The 9,547-nt window shown below is 39.0% G+C and overlaps 1 protein-coding gene across 5 annotated transcripts in view; it reads left to right on the top strand.

Moving 5' to 3' along the window:
* SNX10 (sorting nexin 10) overlaps positions 1-8,818 on the top strand; it is a 73,424-nt gene extending 64,606 nt beyond the window's left edge. For all 5 annotated transcript variants that reach the window (XM_042920656.1, XM_042920647.1, XM_042920635.1 and 2 more), the window contains 2 exons: positions 7,005-7,217; positions 7,689-8,818. In XM_042920656.1, coding sequence (XP_042776590.1) covers positions 7,005-7,217; positions 7,689-7,770 — 295 coding nt within the window. In that variant the 3' untranslated portion in view covers positions 7,771-8,818. The remainder of the gene's footprint in view (positions 1-7,004; positions 7,218-7,688) is intronic.
* Positions 8,819-9,547: the final 729 nt, after the last annotated feature.

Below are 9,547 nucleotides of genomic sequence, written 5' to 3' on the forward strand. Positions count from 1 at the left end.
CTATCTTTATTTACGACATTTCGGATCGACAGACCAACATCCGTTCTCCAGTGCATTGGCTGCTAAGTGATACTGTTCTGGGCTCTTCTAAAGGAAGACTTTAACTCTCCTCTTTGGAGGGAATGTTTATAAGGGAGTATTTATTGGTGGTTGAATAGTCCCGGTGGGTTATTAACTCTGGATTGCTTGGTGATGGTAGGCAGTGCAGTTAAAACGACTTGAATTCTCACCGCTATAATTTCTTTCTGTCCCCACTCCAGAATGCTAGAATACCCATCCTGTGAGACAGCACATTGGTTTGCACACAGACGCTGAGGCCAGACTGTCTGGGTTCAAATCTTGGCTCTGCTACTTATGAGCTGAGGGGCTGGGAGCATTTTCTACCTCCTGTGTGCTTTTGTTTTTTTCCATCTATAAAATGGGGTTAAAAATAGTATGTACTTCATATAGTTGTTGAGAGGATGAGGTGAGTTAATGAATAGAAAGTACTCACAATAGTGTGACATGTCATGTGTGGTATTGGCTGTTATTGTTTTGATCCACTTAGACATGAAACAGCTTTGAGCTAATTTTTTAAACTTCCCATTTTATAGATAAGGAAATAGGCTGAGTCATAGGACTGCTGGTTAGTGGCAGGGCCCAGCTTCCTAAGCTCTCTTTCTTTTTCTCCTGACTTCAGGGTCTGCAGTAATCTCCTTTTGAGTTCATTCACTCCATGGGACCTTAGAGCCAGCCTGAAATAATATACTGCCTTCTCCCCATATGGCTCACTCATAAAGGGTTTGGATATTAAGTATGCACATGAATATTAATATTTATTTCCATTAAGTTGATATAGTGTCTTTCCTTGGAAGGGGTCATGGAGACATACAGAAATATCCGCGATTATAAATTGAAGGAGGGCCAGAAAGGAAAAAGAACAGAGGAATAAAAATGACAAGAGACCATAAGAACCCATTAACCAAGCCGAGTCCTCAGAAAACATTACAGTGGTATTCTTTTGGGTATCACAGGCATGACGGAACAAAGGCCTGGTCAACTTTTTTCTGCCCGTTTCCTTTGGAGACCGCTCTGCTTTTAATTGTTGTCTGTATGAGACCCAGGTGGCTGATGGCATCTCCCTTAAGATGTGGCCCCAGTTGTCCAAGTTGGCCGAATGGCCCGTCAGTGCAGATGCTGTTCAGGAAGCTGCAGACTGGCCATTGGCAGTGGGGCCTGGGTGGGGACAGCCAAATCCTGCAGTCCCTGTCAGCACTCGGGGGCCGCTTGTCTTCCGTAGAGAAGTCTCCTTTTTGGAGGTCAAAGAACAGCATGTGTCTCTGTCTTTACATTGAGTTAAGCTCAGGGCGTGTGTTTTTGACCAGGAATCACTTCGCTGCTTTGAATACGACCTTTTTTCCACAGTTGATCTGCCAAATTAATGACTGAATGAATGTCATTTGGCTGCAGTGCACTTAGGCTTGTGCTTGGTTATTTTTACATACTGTGTCGTTTGGCTGTTTGCGGATTGAATTTGATGCAGACATCATAGCAGAAAGTATCCTGGATCAGGAGCTTGAAGAGCTGGGTTCCAGGTCTCCTATAAGTCGCAACTCCTATTTTTTTTCTGGCCATCCGACCTTGGAAGAGTCACTTAATTCTTGTGTGCCTTTGTTGTAAAGGGTATGATGATGTAGCACATTCACTGCTGCCCTAGTTGGTTGTGTCGTTAAGATGATGCATTGGTAAGGACTCTGGAAACCTATTTAGTAAGTGACTACTTCCGACTGCGCACAATGGACACCAATCCTTATCCACTTGAAGCTTCCATTCTAGTGGGAAAGTCCTATGTACTTACCAGGGGATGGCTAGGTTCATTAAAATTGGGTCTGGGTTACCATCCAGAAGTCAAATCAGAGAAGAGACAGCAAGTTCGCTTGTGGTGTCTGTTCCACTGTGGTGTGTGAACAGTAGTCTCCAAGCTGGTGAGTTTCACATTAAAAGTGAAGCTGGTGCTTCTACGTGGTTTGAACCTGAAGGAAGCAACAAGTCTATAATACCACACGGCCGGATTCACCCCCGACCTAAATGGCCTAAATACCGTGGCCCCTTCAGGTCCTCCTCACCCTCTGTTCTGTGTCCCTCGGATTCGGATGCATAGCTTTGTCCAGTCTGTGTAGAAGTAGCAACCTTCCAGCTCTTTTCCCCTGGGATCCCCTGAGCCCAAGTCCATTTTGGGAAGCGGGATGTGACTTGCAACTCCGCGGTCTCAGTGCCATCTCAGCGCCGTGTCCTGACCCCAGCTTGACATCCCCTGAGGCCCCATGAGGTACCTGCTAAGTAGTGGTCACTGTCAATGGCCTGTACCTTGTTTTTTGTGTAGTACTTCTAGGAACTTGAGAGGGAAGATACCACAGCATTCAAATGTGATATATACTTGTGCTGTAGATTTATCACATGTATTTCTTTTGATAATTTTATTTTTTTAAACTACATGCAAATTAGCATAAAGTGCAACAGTAATTTCAGGAGTAGATTCCTTAGTGCCCCTTACCCAATTAGCCCATCCCCCCCTTCCCACAACCCCTCCAGAAACCCTCTGTTTGTTCTCCATATTTAAGAGTCTCTTATGTTTTGTCCCCCTCCCTGTTTTGATCATCGCATGTATTTTTTAAATCTGGTTTTTATGTAAGTTTTGAAGTTATGAACCAAGAAGAGTATATATGTTCAAACCCTTTAAAACCAAATTGCTGCTGTCTCTGTACATATGTGTGTATACTATATATATATTCATCTTAAGGTGGAATAATACTTTTTTATTAAAAAATTTATGTTTATTTTTGAGAGAGAGCGAGGGAGAGAGGCAGACACAAAATCCAAAGCAGACTCCAGGCTCCGAGCTGTCACCACAGAGCCCGACGCAGGGCTCAAACCCATGAACCATGAGATCATGACCTGAGCCGAAGTCAGTCGCTTAACCCACTGAGCCACCCAGGCACCTCAGTAATACATCTTTAATAACAAAGTACGCATCCAGGCCAGTCTTCATAAAGGAATTGGAAAGTTGTTCCTTTGACTAGGTGCCAAAGAATAATAATTTATACTGTTTATTGAACACTTGCTAGCTTTTGTGTCTAGCTTTTTGCATGTTTTAGCTCAGGTCCTACAATAATATTAGGAATTGGGTATCATCTCACTTTTATAAACAAGGAAGTTAGAGGAAAGGTGGAGGCATATTCATTCTAGGATCTGGCAGGTTTATAATTAGTAGAACTCTTACATGATAGTTAAATTTGGTCAGTATGAGTGTGAGATTTTTCAAATACATTCATTTTCCCTCAATCTTGGCTATACTCTCCCGTTTGGATTTTCCCTCCCTAGCTAATTATAAATTGTAAGTCACTTCTGCTAATAGTTATGGGAAAAGAAAGTTATGGACTAAAATGATAAACTGTGTTGGTAAGTCCCTAACTATAAACATGGCAGTCCTACTGCCATGTTTTGTTTGATTCATATTTTTTGTTTGATTCATATCATGAATGGGAGCCAGCTTTCCTTTTTTGCTGAATTCATCCCATTAATATAACTACATGTGCCTTACAGTGTAGACTTTTTATTATAGCTTTATATTCCTTAAAAATTTAAGGAATATTAGTTTTTTGTGAAAGGATACCATGGAAACACACACACACACACACACACACACACACACACACACACACACACAATATAAGTCTTTGTGTTCAATAGAGGGCACCATAGCACAGATCATGAATGTCTTCGGAGAAGATTTGTAGGTTGTTTTTTTTTTTTCCCTCATGGTAAGAGGTAAACAGGCTGACTTAAATTCTTTCTCCCCTACATCCAACTGCGAACCTTCCACACTGTACACATGTGTATATATCATTATATTGGGTTCAGTAGACAGGGCATCCTTAGTTAGGATTAAATGGTTTTGCATAGCTATATATTGTTCCCAACTGAACTGGTATATAATACACCTAATAAAATCAGGTTGAGGAAAACCAGATTTTCAACTGTGTCCAATTCAAGGGAAAAACAAGATTTGCTTTGTTTAGTTTAAATTTGTTATGGGGAAAGGAATAACGTTTGACTCATGTTGTAAATATCTTTTCAGAAATACCTCTAAAATTCTAGAGGCTATTTGTTGCTCCTTTTGTAAAGGCTTGAAAATTGTATACATTTGTTTTTATGGAGGCTTATAAAGATGACATTTTATTGACCATTTTACAAAGTACTCTTTATATTAAGTTTGAAGTTAATTTCTGCTGTTAGATTTGTTTGTGGAAAGTGTGGCACAAATATGACTAAGGTAAAAATAGGATTTAATACTATGATGATGGCAGTCACAACGTTCTCTGAAATACAGTAAACCAGGTGTTACTTAAAATGAACTGGTTACGCTCACTGAACCAGATGGGAAAATGCTTTCAAAATTTTGTATTTTTAATTGTGAAATGAATTATCTGAGTAAAAAAAAAAAATCATAAGTACATTAAAAAATTATTTTGCTTCTTTAAAGGCCATACCCATGGAGTATGGTAGCATAAGTTTAGCCAGCCAGCGGGCATTCAGATGTACTGTCTTTGAACTCCAGGCCTGTGTGGTGTTCAGATCTTGCCTCCCCAGCCACATTCTCCCACTTCAGAATTGTGAGCTGGGTGTGTGCGGGCTCCCTCTCGCTTTTCACGGGCATGTCCTCCAGATGGCAGTAGCGAGCAGAAGAGAAAACACTGGGAAATAATGAGTCTAATGTACAGTAAAATTGGAAATTGAATTATAGCTCAAGAAAAAGGACAGTAGCCTTGAGGTCCCGATCAACCTGGACTCTGATCACTTTTGTTTGCTGTACCCGTGTGTTAGGTTACCAGCAAGTTAATAACAGCGCGTGAGCAGTTCAAGGCTCAGTAGAATTGCTTTAGACGTGAAATAAAGCTAAAATGAATTTGTGTCCAATATCATTGGCATTAGTGCTCATTACTTTTGTGGTGTAATGCCTCGAACCATCTAAAATCAATTTTAAGGATTACCCATTATTTTATAAAGAAAATAAAACACATTTCCAACAGAAATAAAGCAGTAAGTATAATCCTGTGAGCAGTTACTTGTACCCTGGCTGGCAGGAAAACCACTGACAGACAGAAGGGCGCAGGAAACACTCCGTGCAAACTTCACAGTGGATGCAAGTTCATATTAATGGGCTGTTGCCACATAAATCTTCTCTTGATTTCAAGTATTTAAAACAAGAGTGGTAAACATTTGTAAATGTAGAAAATAAATCTCAAAGAGTAGTAAAAGGGATTTACTACTTTACTACTTGTACTTGGTAAATTAATCTTTACCATGTGACACGCTCATCTTCTGGGAGAAGCCAGGGCAGAAGACACGGAGGGAAGGGAAGTATTTAGCTGCTTTGCTTGAGAGTTTTGCCCTTTCAAAACGCACAAAGCTTTTCATTTTCCTTTTCGTGGGGCCAGTAAAGAATATTTTCCCAGGCTACATTTGGTAAGCCTGTCGAAGCTACATTTTGGTTGTGATACTGTACGTGTTTAGACTTTTGCCTCTGTTTTATTTTGAAGAAAAGGAAATCTTGTAATGACCTTGGATTTTAAGTAAATTAATATGAATGGCCAGAAAAGATTCACTTTTCCTAATTGTGTAAAAATGCAGACTATAAGGCAAGGTTCATTTGGCCTGACATACATAATCTGTTTTTCTTAGAGCTCTCTATGAAAAATCCCATGTTGGGCAAAATTATGCTCAGGTTTTAGTATTTTAGTTTTGTCCCTTCCATCTGGTCTGAGTGCCTTGTATTATATCTTTATTGGACTATTTGTAGAGACTAAATTATCATACATCAAGATCTTTCCTGAAAATATGAAACGGGTTTTCATTTAAAAATAAGGGTGGGGCGCCTGGGTGGCTCAGTCGGTTGGGTGTCCGACTTCAGCTCAGGTCATGATCTCACAGTCCATGAGTTCGAGCCCCGCATCGGGCTCTGTGCTGACAGCTCAGAGCCTGGAGCCTGCTTCAGATTCTGTGTCTCCCTCTCTCTCTGCCCCTCCCCTGCTCATACTCTGTCTCTGTCTCAAAAATAAATAAAAACATTTAAAAAAATAAAAATAAGGGTGTACTCTGACTTCATTTCCCCTCCCAAGACATGCATTTCAGAAAGAAAACCCACATTCAGTAATAATATGAATTTGAGCATGTATGGATTTGTTAGAGTCGTTTTTAATTTTCCGTGTAGTTCTGATGCACTGGTTGAAATCTGTACTCGTTGTAAACTTTGACTTTGAATATGGGAAGGCTAGTATGTACTTACCACAGAATCATCATGGTTTAAGTATAGATATGGTAAAATTAGCTGGGAGCAATTTTATTTGATGGCTTATTTTAATAACATAGATACACAGTGCTACTGCAGAGTATGGAGAAATTTCTCACCGATTTTAGGTATTCAAAAAAAGCCACCTCTCAACTTAGCTGTTGTAAACATGTACATAAGTATACTTGTAAAGTTTTAAAATGTAAAACATGCTGAGAAACGTATTGACTTTTTAATATAATTTTTAATGGCAGTGGAAAGTTTTGATGTTTGATGACAGCCTAGCCAATAAAGATCACAGAACAGACATGCTGGTTGGCAGTAAAAAATTTTTTTTAAGTAGAATAAATTTCTAGGACTATCAGCAGAATCTTTCCATAATTAATCCACACGGTCATAACAGATGGTTAAATTGAAGAAACGTCCTTGAAGTTATTCTTTTAACAGATGTTGTTAACTATTAGCTTCGTGTTTTTACTCACCTAAATTTCCAAATAATTGAATAAAAGTTAACATATGCTTTCATCCTTTTAATAGGCAGAGTCTGTAATTGATGCAAAGTTTGCCATAGTAGAGAAATTATAGCGATGGCACATTTCTAACGTTTCTCCTCTCTCCTACCCTCGAATTGTCCACCCCTGTTCACCGAGGATGTCTCCTTGTTTCTTTTGCCCAGGGTCTTACAGAACGCGCTTCTGCTCTCGGACAGCTGCCTTCACCTCTTCCTGCAGAGCCATTTGAATTCGGAAGACATTGAGGCCTGCGTCTCTGGGCAGACGAAGTACTCGGTAGAAGACGCAATTCACAAGTTTGCCTTGATGAACAGACGTTTCCCTGAAGAAGATGAAGAAGGAAAAAAAGAAAATGATATAGATTATGACTCAGAAAGGTATCGCCTTGCATTTCGAGTTAACGTGTATTCGTCTGTATGATACAGAGCGCGCGTGTGCGTGCGCATATACACGTACATGTGTGTATATGCATACGCACCTCACTGTTTTGTTGATGTAATACTAAGATAATGAAAAAATTAATTGACTGAGATTTTATTGAGCTGTGACAGCTCATCATAGTAGTCTTCACACACACCTCCACACTGAATTAATGAACGCAGTAGAAATTCAATTATCTGCATTCTGATTATGTGACTTTCATTTAGTCAGACTTGAATTATTCGCGTTTAAATTATCTAGCTAAAAAAATATCCAACTGCACTCCAAATGGCTAATTAAAAGTCCAAATTTCCTGTCTCTCTTTGTGACTGGAGATAATTAAAGTTCTCCTCTGTTACTCAGGCTTTGAGTGTGTTGTGAAAACCAATTTCCTCTTTTTATTATTTTCCCCCTCTCTTCTTTTCCAGTTCATCCTCTGGGCTCGGACACAGTAGTGATGACAGCAGTTCACACGGATGTAAAATGAGCACAGCCCCGCAGGAATCCTGAAAAAAGAATTCTGATGTTACCATCTTCGGAATAGTGAATTACGTCCAGTCGTGGAGAAGCAAGCTCACTAATAATAGCTTCTTACCTAACGCTCCCTGTCATGATAGTAGGTATTTAATTAAAGACGTTGGGTTGTTTATTAGTGGTATTTTTATGTTGTCTTATTTTGGATAAGCTCCTGTAAAAAGCTAAAGGCCCGCGAATGCAACTCTCCTTTGTAGGCAAACATTATCGGTAAAACTAGATCCTGTCCTGAACTGAAATGCCACATACATTTAGAAGCACCGAGTTGGTTTTGCTGAATTTGAAAAGATAGGTAAATAGGCAGCATTGAAAATCCAGAAAGCGCCTTCCTTCTCGTGTCAGTGGGACAGCGTCAGCATAAACCCAGCTCGTATGATCTTAGCCAGTATGAAGACTGACGGCATCGACTGGACGGCCTCTTTCAGACATGTGGCTGATGTTTTCTGGGCACCTCCCCTGCACTGGCAAAACACTTCGCTTTGGGTGTTTGAAATATTTTAAGAAGCTTCGCCTTTCCAGTATTTTATTTCACACGTAGATGGAAAATGTACCTTATGACTAGAGACATGGTAAAATAATGTTTACGTCTTACATGAAAACAGAAATCGTGCTCGTAATTTTGCTCATACTTGCAATATATAGATTCAGAAATACTTTTGCATTGTTCACATTAGGCTTTAACACCTGGTTTCTGGAAACAGGTACTGTGGTTTCATTACCGGCGTGTAATTAGAATTCCAGGTTGACTGTTTTCTGACTAAATGTGCAATTTCTTATCACTAGATAACTTTCAGTGTCAGTGGTGGTTACTTGTTACTTATTTTTAAGTTACAAGTGGGATCTTATAAAAAGTAATACATTTAATGTTTTCAATAAACATTCCCATCATTTAGAAAAGAATATCAACTTGCTAATTTAAGAATTACTCATTTTTCAAGAGCCTTTCTTTTAAGGCATCTGCCTGAGGACTGGCGCAGTTTAATAAAATGTCTTCTTTGTTAGTGGCCCAAAGATAAAATGTCTTAGATAAACTACATTGAACTTCAAATTTCAGATGAGGCAGCGTTTCCTTGAGATAATTATCCAAGTTTCTTCTCTGTTGAATGGTGTGAAGCGTCTCTCAAACTACCGGGAAGACACTTCTACGTAACTGCGATAACTTGTTGCTTTAATTAAATGTTACCTCACCTCATTTTAACTGGGAGTTTAAAAGTGACTGTATTATTAAAAAGCCTTTGAAGTGCTCGTAACTAAGAACAGAAAATAAATTAAATTTAGAACAAGAATGATTTCCTTAAGTTTTCCTTTTTTGTTTTTGTTTGGTCTAAAACATTATTGAACTTTTGTAAATATTTTTATTTAATGTATCTTGGATCTTGTTATTTTATCATCTAAGACTCATTTTAACACGGGGGCGGAAAAGATGGAGCAATTTCTTTTTATCTTGCTAACCTGTGAAGTTTGCCATCTAGCCATGTAAGAGCGATCCCCAGCTTGTTTGGCAATATGTGTCTGAATTCACATTATTTCTGTTTTACAGCAATTTTCAACAGCATGTAATGTGCCACCAATTGTCATATTTTTAGATGATGTAACATAGCCATTAAAGTTGATATTAAGTAATGCCTAATACTGTGGTATGTAACCTTCACATGATCATCGTTTTCACATTAAACGTGAAAAAATCCAGTTCAGTTTGTTGGATCACTTATTTTATAGAAGAGAATACATTTTTTTTTTGACTTCCACCTAA

This window comes from Panthera leo, chromosome A2 (genome assembly GCF_018350215.1).
Source record: "Panthera leo isolate Ple1 chromosome A2, P.leo_Ple1_pat1.1, whole genome shotgun sequence".
NCBI lineage: Eukaryota > Metazoa > Chordata > Mammalia > Carnivora > Felidae > Panthera > Panthera leo.